Source organism: Selaginella moellendorffii, unplaced genomic scaffold (assembly GCF_000143415.4).
Source record: "Selaginella moellendorffii unplaced genomic scaffold, v1.0 SELMOscaffold_44, whole genome shotgun sequence".
In the NCBI taxonomy this organism is placed as follows: domain Eukaryota; kingdom Viridiplantae; phylum Streptophyta; class Lycopodiopsida; order Selaginellales; family Selaginellaceae; genus Selaginella; species Selaginella moellendorffii.
This window is the reverse complement of record NW_003314305.1, coordinates 787,886-800,781: the sequence shown is the minus strand read 5'-3', so window position 1 is coordinate 800,781 and position 12,896 is coordinate 787,886. Positions and strand designations below refer to the sequence as shown.

Sequence of the window (12,896 nt, the reverse complement as noted above, 5' to 3'; positions counted from 1 at the left end):
GGATATAGAGGCTTGCGACGAGCTACTGGATTCAAGGATCAACATACTCGAGTTCGTGCCACTGAGCACCATTGGCGGTGAGGATCAGGGAGGCTCTGATTTGAGGTTCCACACTTGGGCGCTTGTGCTTAACACACCCAAGGGTCAGTTCCTGGTATGGAACAAGAACAGGAACAGCTGCAGGATCAGCCGCATCCTCATCGCTTGCCACTGGAAGAACAGAGTTGCTAGTGACGGTGGACCACTCGTGGCACTGTGGAGCATGCGCCGGCAGCTCATCATCTTGGATGTTTCGACTGGCATGGCTTGCATCTGTCCATCTCCACCAGAGCTTGTGACCAGCTCCTCCTCGTCCTTGGTCTTGAGCACATCTGCGCTTGGATCCAGCCTTGACAAGTTCCAGCTCCTGGTTGTCTATAGCGATTCACATTTGGCCCCAGAGCACAGCTTTCTCATCACTTCTGCTATCTTCGATTCAACAACTGGGATGTGGAGAGTTAAGTCTCGTTATTCTCCTGGATTCACTTGTCGCGAGACCACCGTGTATGGTGACTCCCGGTGGCCTGGATACAGTGCACTGGCGGGTGGCTTTCTTCATGTCATGTTTTGTGAGCCCTCTTCCTGGTGGAGCACACCATGCGTGAGATATGATTTGGAAAGGGATGAGTGGTGCAGGGAACCAGTGTGGACGGTCAAATGGAGTCAAGGCCAGGTCAAGAACATGAGAGTGCATTACTCGGAAGAGACATGGCGGATTAACGCTGATGGCCTACCTCAAGACTTGGTTAATCTTCAGCCGCCACTGGAAGCGGGTGTGGCTAACATTACACGGCGCTCGGATGGCGTCTTTCTTTATGCCTTCTTTACTTGCCAGGGATGCGTGGAGATTGTTTACATCCATGATTTTGAGGCTGGAATTTGGTATGCTCATCGCTATCGAAGGTTGAGGGACTTGCTTAAACTGAAGCCAGTCAAGTCACTTGATTATAATCATGGAGAGAATGTTGATGGCCAGAAGTGGTCCAATCTGCCTACTGACCTTCTGCAGCAAGTCGCGCAACTCTTGTGCACTGTCAGGGATATTAGATCACTGAGCATGGTATGCCACAACTGGCGCAGGACAGGCCAACGTTTGCTCAAGCGATATCAAGAGCCCGCCCTTGTCTTCTGGAACAAGAAACACAGCGAGTTATGCTTCTTTAGGTCCGATAAAGGCTGGTCAAGGATGATCAGAGACAAGAACTTTGCCCACCGTGCTCCCTTAATCACACACGGTCCCCTCTTAATCTCGTGGGAGGGGAGCACCTTGTATGTTACCAACGTTCTCAAGAAAATCTTCTCGACAAAGCGAGTAATGGCTCCGAGTCCGGAAATGGAACGTATCCTCAGGGTTGCATGCATAAGTCAAGAAAAGCTGCTGGTCATTTTCTTCACTGAGTTAAAGGAGGTAGCTCCTGCAGTGGTTAGCTTCAATAATTCAACTCGTCCACAGTGGCAAGTTGGAAATTCTCGCAGGGGCATTGCTACATTGACACCGGTGGAGACTTTCTTTAATGAGCGGAGGCTACCATGGCCTCCAGCTGATGAATGTGGCGCTAGGGACGCTGAGAATGTCATCCTGCTTGGGTCATATGCATACTTCATGCTGAATAGGGTGGTAGCATCCCAGAGGCAGACGGTTTTTCAATACAACTGGGAAAGTGATGAGTGGGTTTCTCAGGAGCAAGTTCAAACCTCATGCCGTGACTGCCATGACTTCTGCGCATACAGCTATCAGTTTCACGTAAAGTCTCCACTCATTCAACTGAATGGACGACCGGCAATCGTGCGACCCACAATGGAAATCTGGTTTCTGGCCGACCCTGGCGGAAAATGCATCGCCAAGATTCCCCAGGAGACATGGGAAAAACTGATTCAAGTGTTAGACACTTCATATGAATACACTTATATATGGGCAGTGGGTAACATTACAGCTCCGAGAATTGTCGTCGTCTCCGTACACCAGTGTACCACCTCGATTCATATGGTGTGCAGCATCAGGAATACTCTAGTGGCCATCATTGTTTGGGAGTTTGTACTGGGTTTGTGGGATGTCATCCCCTACTCCAACAGGGAAGATCGGCTGTGGCTCAAGTCCAAGTATTTTGCCGTTTGCTTGGAGCAGAACAGCGTGGTTATGAAGCACTTGCTAAGAAGATCATGGTTTGACTTCCTGACCGTACCTTGGCACTTGAGAAGCAGGGACAGACGTTTTATAGAGCCGTACATTTTGTCAAGGGCGATGGAGATATGAATCTCTTGAATATGTATACATTTTCATCCTCGTCACAATCCAACGATTTGCATGAAAGTTTGAGAGTGAAGAACGTTCAAACTTAAAAACGATCCAATTTTCTGAAGAATCTCAATGGACGCGTTTGCGGCAGGGAAATCTCGGCCTCTGATCACCAGTCGTCAATCACATTTTAGTTTTTCTGTTGCCAAACAAAAATAAGAAGCTGCTTCAAGTTAGTAAAGTACCTATAGAGCAGCACTCTAACTTTCTATCAGGGTGGTGGACTTTATTCCCTCTCTCTTAAGGCTGAAAGAAACAAGAATGCGAATTTATACAAAGAGAAAGATGTTTAAGAAACTACTCAAGCGCATATTGCTTGCCATATTTACTTCTTATTGGATGATGTATATATATTCGATTGATTAATTTGTTCGTTTTTTAAAAGAAAGCAAAGAAGACTCACGTACTTGCGACGAAGGCTTTCGATCTGGTCCTCGGCTGATTTGGTATCTCGCCGCCTTAAGGCGCCTTTGCAGCTGCTAGAAAGGAAAAAGTAAAGAATGTTAGATCTTCGACAAACTAGAGAATCGATTTGGATTTTACACTGAAACTTGCCTTGTACATCTTCTGCTAGCAACGTCATAAAGATCAAAAAATAGACAAGGAAAAATTATTTCCAGCGCAGTGTTAGGCTCGACCTCTAGGAGATCTTCCTCGTAATATCTTCCACGCCCGATTGGCCGCAAAGCATTCTCCAAAGCTTAGAAGATGATCTATCATTCATATCGACGTAACGATCCAAGCAGCAGTAGGAAGCAAAGTTCTAGCTCGAGAATGGTAAGTCACAATCTTTTCAGCTCTTTTACAGTCATTTCTTTGGCGTGCAGGATTTCTGCTTTGAGAAGGAATGTGTTGGCAAAGTGCTATCGAGGCGACATGACACGAAAGAGGCAATAGGAAGGGAAGATCCCTGGAGTTGATACTCCTCAGGATCTTCATGAGGTAACGGCTTTCGATGTTGCATGAATCTCTGTTGTTGCTAGACGACTCTAAGATCTGACGTAAAGAAAGCAAAAAAAATGTCCAGGGATAAATCCGAGCAAGAAGCAAAGCATCGCCTTCTTCCATCACATATAGTACGAGCACCCAACCTGCTCTGCATGGTTCATGTCGTCTGCCCGAAAGTCCAATTGGCTGGCCAGCTTTTCCCGAGGCCCTGTAAAAAAGTGTGAAGAGCTTATATTTACGTTCCAGCATTCTAAGCTGGGGCAGGCCGGGGGTCCAGAGCTACTCTTCTTCGTTTTGGAGAGTGTTCTCTTACTTTCCTTGCTTCTCCTTTTTTTCTCTCCCTGTTCTTCAGTCGTGAGATTCATGAGTTAAACACGCGACACCTGGGAGATCGGGATCGAGATCGGGATGGAGATCTCGTGCTGACTTTTTGTTTTCGAGGAGCCCAGCAACATGCAATAGACGGATTGTCCCACCACTCAATAGACCATCTCATTTCTTCCCCCACATAGATTCGTTGCGGGGAAAAAATAAGCGCTGCTGTTGGCCATCCCAACTCCATAATAGGGATTATACCAGCCAGGAAGATAATCCACCTTGTCCCACACTCCTTTAGCAATCGCTTTTCTATAATTTCCAATATACAAATCCAGTAATACCGTGGGAGAAAATCGAGGCAGGGGTATACAAACTTCCATGCATGTTTCACACGTGTTTTTAATCCAGGAGCTCTACTGCTACTTGCTGGACGGACTGGGACGGCGAGTCGAGAAGCTGCACAAGCGGCTGTACAGAGCGAGAACGCAAACTAAGTTTGCGTCACCGTGCATTGTAGCCCCCAATCTCGAGTTTGCAGCATCGTGAACAACCTTGGCCGCCAAAGATGTTGGGCAGAATCCTCAAAAGTTCACGAGCACAAAAGGAATCTGGCAAGGACTACTTAGGCTTGTTGGCTCAAAGGTGTGAAGGCAGGGGTGTCACTGGTATTGGTCTAAAGAGGCTGACATTCCCTGTGCCATGCTGACGAGAACTCTGCTTCTATCCGAGCTTTCAAAGTACTCACTGGAACCACAGCACCATATATCGCCCTCTTGCTCGTCGTCCAAGAGATTATTAGAGAGCCTGAGCAGCGGCCTCGGAGGTACTAAGCTTGAAATTTTTCTCAAATGGGACAAGTTCGAATCCTGGGACATACAAGTCTCAAGTTCGAATCCCGGGACGTGTAGGATCTCCAGTTCGAATCCCAGGACGTACGAGGTTTCAAGTTCGATACCCTAGACTAAAAATTCTTTAAACTCTTAAAACTTCCAGAATATTCCCTTGGCTTTGAGAGCTCCAGCGATCACGCACCAGCAACAGATGCCAAACAAAACGTACACAAGCATGGCCCATCTTTGCGATGGAATCATCGCGAAAAATACGTGCTCTCGCGTAAATGTCACCTGCAAAACGTCGAGAGCGTTACCAACAGCTCTCCTATGATGCTTATCTGTGAAATCCAAGGCTCCCAAGATTTACCAGAACAAACTTGCGAGGAGAAGCTACGTACCAGATTTTTTTGCGGCTGCTTCCAGTAGAATCCTTGGACGAAAACCACGAGAACATCGGTTGCTGCAAGCGTGTAGATGATCAGCGAGTTCATTCCCATCCATTCCAGCAGCAAAGTTGGATACCGGATGTCATAAACGTCGACCTGGAACGAGCAGCATGGATTAAAATATCTGGAGACGAGCATGAATGGAGAGTTACGAGGATGTAAAGTAAGCAAAAAACGGCTCCAGCGGCACCGGCAGTGAAGCACATGTAGCTGAAGCTGTAGAGCGGCTTGTTCATCTTAATCCCTGGTGCAAAGCAAATGATTTTAATGAGCATAAACTACAAAGCGCTCGTACCAAGCAGATGCAAGACATAGCCAAGAGCCAAAAGTATGACTGCTGGGACGATGAAGTTTATAATCCTTTGTTTGTGCTCCTGAAACATCTATTCCCAGGCATCAGCAAGAATATAAAACCAAGGGCGGATGACAAGTACCTTGCATTGGACGATAAAATGGCCATAGTGCAGACCAATAAAACATGTTACTATATCCTCGGTCGCTTGGAATCCATGAGAGATCGGCTCGCGCGAGGTTGAGCGCCTCGTCCATTGCTCGTCACATGCAAGGCAAAAAAATTTCTCAAATAGGGCCTTTCAAGTTCGAATCCTGGGGCATACAAGGTCTCGAGTTCGAATCACGGGACGTACAGGGTCGCGAGTTCGAATCCCGTTGGGAGAAAATCTCCAAAAGGGCAAAAGGGCAAAGGCATGGATTCGGTTGAGCTCCTGCAGGATGTAGAGGCTTCCGACGAGCTACTGGATTCAAGGATCAACATACTCGAGTTCGTGCCACTGAGCACCATTGGCGGTGAGGATCAGGGAGGCTCTGATTTGAGGTTCCACACTTGGGCGCTTGTGCTTAACACACCCAAAGGTCAGTTCCTGGTATGGAACAAAAACAGAAACAGCTGCAGGATCAGCCGCATTCTCATCGCTTGCCACTGGAAGAACAGAGTTGCGAGTGACGGTGGACCACTCGTGGCACTGTGGAGCATGCGCCGGCAGCTCATCGTCTTGGATGTCTCGACTGGCATGGCTTGCATCTGTCCATCTCCACCAGAGCTTGTGACCAGCTCCTCCTCGTCCTTGGTCTTGAGCACATCTGCGCTTGGATCCAGCCTTGACAAGTTCCAGCTCCTGGTTGTCTATAGCGATTCAGCTTTGGCCCCCCAGGACAGCTTTCTCATCACTTCTGCTATCTTCGATCCAACAACTGGGATGTGGAGAGTTAAGTCTCGTTATTCTCCTGGATTCACTGGTCGCGAGACCACCATGTATGGTGACTCCCGGTGGCCTGGATACAGTGCACTGGCGGGTGGCTTTCTTCATGTCATGTTTTGTGAGCCCTCTTCCTGGTGGAACACACCGTGCGTGAGATATGATTTGGAAAGGGATGAGTGGTGCAGGGAACCAGTGTGGACGGTCAAATGGAGTCAAGGCCAGGTCAAGAACATGAGAGTGCATTACTCGGAAGAGACATGGCGGATTAACGCTGATGGCCTACCTCAAGCCTTGGTTAATCTTCAGCCGCCACTGGAAGCGGGTGTGGCTAACATTACACGGCGCTCGGATGGCGTCTTTCTTTATGCCTTCTTTACTTGCCAGGGATGCGTGGAGATTGTTTACATCCATGATTTTGAGGCTGGAATTTGGTATGCTCATCGCTATCGAAGGTTGAGGGACTTGCTCAAACTGAAGCCAGTCAAGTCACTTGATTATAATCATGGAGAGAATGTTGATGGCCAGAAGTGGTCCAATCTGCCTACTGACCTTCTGCAGCAAGTCGCGCAACTCTTGTGCACTGTCAGGGATATTAGAGCACTGAGCATGGTATTCCACAACTGGCGCAGGACAGGCCAACGTTTGCTCAAGCGATATCAAGAGCCCGCCCTTGTCTTCTGGAACAAGAAACACAGCGAGTTATGTCTGTTTAGGTCCGATAAAGGCTGGTCAAGGATGATCAGAGACAAGAACTTTGCCCACCGTGCTCCCTTAGTCACACACGGTCCCCTCTTAATCTCGTGGGAGGGGAGCACCTTGTATGTTACCAACGTTCTCAAGAAAATCTTCTCGACAAACCGAGTAATGGCTCCGAGTCCGGAAATGGAACGTATCCTCAGGGTTGCATGCATAAGTCAAGAAAAGCTGCTGGTCATTTTCTTCACTGAGTTAAAGGAGGTAGCTCCTGCAGTGGTTAGCTTCAATAATTCAACTCGTCCACAGTGGCAAGTTGGAAATTCTCGCAGGGGCATTGCTACATTGACACCGGTGGAGACTTTCTTTAATGAGCGGAGGCTACCATGGCCTCCAGCTGATGAATGTGGCGCTAGGGACGCTGAGAATGTCATCCTGCTTGGGCCATATGCATACTTCATGCTGGATAGGGTGGTAGCATCCCAGAGGCAGACGGTTTTTCAATACAACTGGGAAAGTGATGAGTGGGTTTCTCAGGAGCAAGTTCAAACCCCATGCCGTGACTGCCATGACTTCTGCGCATACAGCTATCAGTTTCACGTAAAATGTCCACTCATTCAACTGAATGGACGACCGGCAATCGTGCGACCCACAATGGAAATCTGGTTTCTGGCCGACCCTGGCGGAAAATGCATCGCCAAGATTCCCCAGGAGACATGGGAAAAACTGATTCAAGTGTTAGACACTTCATATGAATACACTTATTTATGGGCAGTGGGTAACATTACGGCTCCGAGAATCGTCGTCGTCTCCGTACACCAGTGTACCACCTCGGTTCATATGGTGTGCAGCATCAGGAATACTCTAGTGGCCATCATTGTTTGGGAGTTTGTACTGGGTTTGTGGGATGTCATCCCCTACTCCAACAGGGAAGATCGGCTGTGGCTCAAGTCCAAGTATTTTGCCGTTTGCTTGGAGCAGAACAGCGTGGTTATGAAGCACTTGCTAAGAAGATCATGGTTTGAGTTCCCGACCGTACCTTGGCACTTGAGAAGCAGGGACAGACGTTTTATAGAGCCGTACATTTTGTCAAGGGCGATGGAGATATGAATCTCTTGAATATGTATACATTTTCATCCTCGTCACAATCCAACGATTTGCATGAAAGTTTGAAAGTGAAGAACGTTTAAACTTAAAAACGAGCCAATTTTCTGAAGAATCGCAATGGACGCGTTTGTGGCAGGGAAATCTCGGCCTCTTATCACCAGTCATCAATCACATTTTAGTTTTTCTGTTGCCAAACAAAAATAAGAAGCTGCTTCAAGTTAGTAAAGTACCTAGAGCAGCACTCTAACTGAACCTGAGAAACGACCAAATGCAAAGGCAGAGAGCAAAGGTGGACAGCAGTGGTGGTGGACTTTAATTCCCTCTTCTTAAGGCTGAGAGAAAGAAGAATGCCAATTTTTTGCCCAGGAAAACATACAAAGAGAAAGATGTTTAAGAAACTACTGCTTTGCCATATTTATTTCTCATTGGATGATGTATATATATTTGATTGATTAATTTGTTCTTTTCTTTAAAAGAAAGCAAAGAAGAGAAATCTGACTCTGACGTACTTGCGACGAAGGCTTTGGATATGGTCCTCGGCTGATTTAGTATCTCGCCGCCTTAAGGCGCCTTTGCAGCTGCTAGAAAGGCAAAAATTAAGAATGTTAGCTCCTTGACAAACTAGAGAATCGGTTTGGATTTTACACTCGAACTTGCCTTGTACATTTTCTGCTAGCAACGTCATAAAGATCAGAAAACAGACAAGGAAAAATTATTTCCAGCGCAGTGTTAGGCTCGACCTCTAGGAGATCTTCCTCGTAATATGTCACGCCCGATTGGCCGCATCCACCCGCTGCCAAGGCCGAAGCATTTTCCAAAGCTTAAAGATGATCTATCATTCATACTGACGGTCTCAAAACCAGGCAAATGTTTGACATAACGATCCAAGAAGCAGTAGGAAGCAAAGTTCTAGCTCGAGAATGGTAAGTCACAATCTTTTCAGCTCTTTTATAGTCATTTCTTTGGCATGCACGATTTCTGCTTTGTGAAGGAATGTGTTGGGAAAGTGCTATCGAGGCGACATGACGCGAAAGAGGCAATAGGAAGGGAAGATCCCTGGAGTTGATACACCTCAGGATCTTCATGAGGTGACGGCTTTCGATGTTGCATGAATCTTTGTTGCTGCTAGAGGACTCTAAGATCTGACGTAAAGAAAGCAAAAAAAATGTCCAGGGATAAATCCGAGCAAGAAACAAAGCATCGCCTTCTTCCATCACATATAGTACGAGCACCCAACCTGCTCTGCATGGTTCATGTCGTCTGCCCGAAAGTCCAATTGGCTGGCCAGCTTTTCCCGAGGCCCTGTAAAAAAGTGTGAAGAGCTTATATTTACGTTCCAGCAGCCTTTCTAAGCTGGGGCAGGCCGGAGCTACTCTTCTTCGTTTTGGAGAGTGTTCTCTTACTTTCCTTGCTTCTCCTTTTTTTCTCTCCCTGTTCTTCAGTCGTGAGATTCATGAGTTAAACACGCGACACCTGGGAAATCGGGATCGAGATCGGGATGGAGATCTCGTGCTGACTTTTTGTTTTCGAGGAGCCCAGCAACATGCAATAGACGGATTGTCCCACCACTCAACAGACCATCTCATTTCTTCCCCCACATAGATTCATTGTGGGGAAAAAATAAGCCCAACTCCATAATCAGGAAGATAATCCACCTTGTCCCACACTCCTTTAGCAATCGCTTTTCTATAATTTCCAATATACAAATCCAGTAATACCATGGGAGAAAATCGAGGCAGGGGTATGCATACTTCCATGGGTGGCTGCGGTGAATGTTTTACACTTGTTTTTTATTCCAGGAGCTCTGCTGGACGGCGAGTCGAGAAGCTGCACAAGCGGCTGTACAGAGCGAGACCGCAAACTAAGTTTGCGTCACCGTGCACTGTAGGATGTTTACGAGCCCCCAATCCCCGCTCAAGTTTGCAGCATCGTGAGCAACCTTGGCCGCCAAAAATGTTGGTCAGAATCCTCAAAAGTTCATGAGCACAAAAAGAATCTGGCGAAGACTACTTAGGCTTGTTGGCTCAAAGGTGTGAAGTCGGGGGTGTCACTGGTATTGGTCTAAAGAGGCTGACATTCCCTGTGCCATGCTGACCAGAACTCTGACGATCACCCGGCTTCTATCCGAGCTTTCAAAGTACTCACTGCTCCACGAGTGGAACCACATATATCGCCCTCTTGCTCGTCGTCCAAGAGATTATCAGAGAGCCTGAGCAGCGGCCTCGGCGGTACTAAGCAAGTTATTAAGCTTGCGTTTGCGGCCTATGTGTTGATGGCAGGAATCTACGAGACGTCGAGAGTCTGATCTTTAGAGTGTTGAGTTCAACGTCCCCAATCTCGTTCGCGTTGTGAGGATTGTCTGGCGTTAAAAATATAAGCGCAGATTGCCACGGAGAGTCCTTTCACGGGAATCTTGTCACCTTGGCCACAGAGCGAGCACTGAAACCTATAGAAATTTTTCTCAAATGGGACAAGTTCGAATCCTGGGACTGCCAAGGTCTAAAGTTCGAATCCCGGGACGTGTAGGATCTCCAGTTCGAATCCCAGGACGTACGAGGTTTCAAGTTCGATACCCTAGACTAGAAATTCTTTAAACTCTTAAAACTTCCAGAATATTCCCTTGGCTTTGAGAGCTCCAGCGATCACGCACCAGCAACAGATGCCAAACAAAACGTACACAAGCATGGCCCATCTTTGCGATGGAATCATCGCGAAAAATACGTGCTCTCGCGTAAATGTCACCTGCAAAACGTCGAGAGCGTTACCAACAGCTCTCCTATAATGCTTATCTGTGAAATCCAAGGCTCCCAAGATTTACGAGAACAAACTTGCGAGGAGAAGCTACGTACCAGATTTTTTTGCGGCTGCTTCCAGTAGAATCCTTGGATGAAATCCACGAGAACATCGGTTGCTGCAAGCGTGTAGATGATCAGCGAGTTCATTCCCATCCATTCCAGCAGCAAAGTTGGATACCGGATGTCATAAACGTCGACCTGGAACGAGCAGCATGGATTAAAATATCTGGAGACGAGCATGAATGGAGACATACGAGGATGTAAAGTAAGCAAAAAACGGCTCCAGCGGCACCGGCAGTGAAGCACATGTAGCTGAAGCTGTAGAGCGGCTTGTTCATCTTAATCCCTGGTGCAAAGCAAATGATTTTAATGAGCATAAACTACAAAGCGCTCGTACCAAGCAGATGCAAGACATAGCCAAGAGCCAAAAGTATGAATGCTGGGACGATGAAGTTTATAATCCTTTGTTTGTGCTCCTGAAACATCCATTCCCAGGCATCAGCAAGAATATAAAACCAAGGGCGGATGACAAGTACCTTGCATTGGACGATAAAATGGCCATAGTGCAGACCAATAAAGCATGTTACTATTGCTGATACAGAGCTAGTGTGACACAAAAAGATATCAGAACGCAAGACATGATTAAAAATGCTACCTTAGGATTCCTTCTGGATCAAATGGCGCGTGACACCACACAGGAGCATCCGCAGGAAGGGGTCCATAGTCAGGAGAATTTATGCTACAAGACTGCGATAACAAAAAAAAAAGGAAATAAATAAATAAATAGAGATGAGACATGAAAGAGCTAAAACCAAATGTGAATACCTCGGTACGTATAAAAACAGGTCGCTGGTCAAGATGATTAACTCCTAATATTTGTCGATCTACGTAGCCAACAGCGTTGCAGGGAGGATCAAGATTACTTCTGGTACCGCAAGTCACCTAAGAATTGAAAACTCTGCAAGTCGATATCATCAGACAAAAGATTCGCAAACTTACAGTCATTGTTATGTTTCTATTATTTGGTAGCTCGAATTGCCAGTCAGGAACTTTAAGTCCATACAAAAGTGATAGATAAACTGTCAGTGTCACGACGACGAAGATCCTGAAAGCACAAAAATGGAAAAAAAACGTGAGGAAATGGAGAAGCAGACCCAGCTGTTATACCAGTGAAAGAGGTAGTTTTGCATAAACCCAAAGTATGATCCTTGCACTCTTGGTAACCAGACCTCACACAACGCAACGACCAAGTAAACAAATGCAATTCTCTGGTGGGAAAACGTTTAGTAAGAACTACACAATCGAGCGTGGCGAAGCAAACCTGGAGAATTCCGCACCATCTAATGAGCGTCAAGTCTACTCCATAGCTCAAATCGTTTTCTCCATGGAAGTAGCCACCTACAACACTCACATAAGCAAAACAATACTCAAAGGACGAGCTAACCTTGTAGGAAAACACCCAAGAAGAACAGCTTTAGCGAGCGAAGTATGGCCTTCCTGGTGGAGTCAAGCTTGCTGGGAATTTTCTGCGAGAGGAAAGCGTCATGGTGATCACGGAAAAATCTAGAAAGACACAATGAAGAACACCTTATAGACCAGAGCCAGAGCCACTCCAACGATGAAGAGGAAAAATGGCATGACGAGATCAGCTAGAGTGACTCCATTCCACGGCGAATGATTGATCGCTGGCCACTCGCCCCCTGCATTGTCGACCAAAATCATCATCTGTGGACGATCGTCTCAGAACAACCAAATATTTCTCTACTGTTTCTCCGCTTACCGCAATGCTTAATCCCCGAAACACATCGAGCGACGCCAGCCTCTCCTTCGGACGATCTCCGCCGCCGATTTCACGCTCAGTGGAAGCTTCAGCTAGAGCAGCATCCTCGGAATTCGCATCCCCGGCATCGATCACAAGAAAAGGCTCCTTGAGCGCCTCGGATTCACTAGCGGTAGCTTCCCCAGGCTTGGCATCCAGCCTCTCGCCAGCACCGATCACTCCAAACCTCCCCATTGCCCCGCGCAGCGTCAGTCTACACTAACCTCCATGGATTCAAAGAACCCTAGAAAATGGTAACCATCACGCAATCCGCGCCGTTGACACCTCAATCAAATTTCAGCCGTTGCCTCTGCCGACGGCCACGATCCAGCCAACACGGCATCAAAAACTTACAACAATGAGAGCCGTTGGATGTAAACTA

General features: G+C 47.0%; 2 protein-coding genes across 3 annotated transcripts; both read right to left on the bottom strand.

Annotated features, from left to right (window-relative positions):
* Positions 1–4,575: 4,575 nt before the first annotated feature.
* Positions 4,576–5,361, bottom strand: LOC9648042. The gene is made up of 5 exons (XM_024685397.1): positions 5,315–5,361; positions 5,176–5,254; positions 5,033–5,124; positions 4,833–4,976; positions 4,576–4,725 (listed from the first exon to the last, which is right to left on the bottom strand). Exons 3-5 carry the CDS (start codon positions 5,114–5,116, stop codon positions 4,582–4,584), a joined length of 372 nt encoding a protein of 123 aa, XP_024541165.1. The 5' UTR covers positions 5,117–5,124; positions 5,176–5,254; positions 5,315–5,361; the 3' UTR covers positions 4,576–4,581.
* A 4,986-nt stretch (positions 5,362–10,347) lies between these two features.
* Positions 10,348–12,743, bottom strand: LOC9647675 (heparan-alpha-glucosaminide N-acetyltransferase). 2 transcript variants are annotated; one of them, XM_024685395.1, is made up of 12 exons: positions 12,476–12,743; positions 12,283–12,420; positions 12,140–12,221; positions 12,017–12,093; positions 11,863–11,963; positions 11,695–11,800; positions 11,521–11,637; positions 11,351–11,442; positions 11,093–11,298; positions 10,950–11,041; positions 10,750–10,893; positions 10,348–10,642 (listed from the first exon to the last, which is right to left on the bottom strand). In XM_024685395.1, the coding sequence occupies exons 1-12, from the start codon at positions 12,707–12,709 to the stop codon at positions 10,499–10,501; spliced, it is 1,533 nt and encodes a 510-aa protein (XP_024541163.1). In that variant the 5' UTR covers positions 12,710–12,743; the 3' UTR covers positions 10,348–10,498. The 2 variants fall into 2 exon arrangements, with proteins under 2 accessions (XP_024541163.1, XP_024541164.1); XM_024685396.1 differs by having other exon boundaries at positions 10,543–10,689.
* Positions 12,744–12,896: the final 153 nt, after the last annotated feature.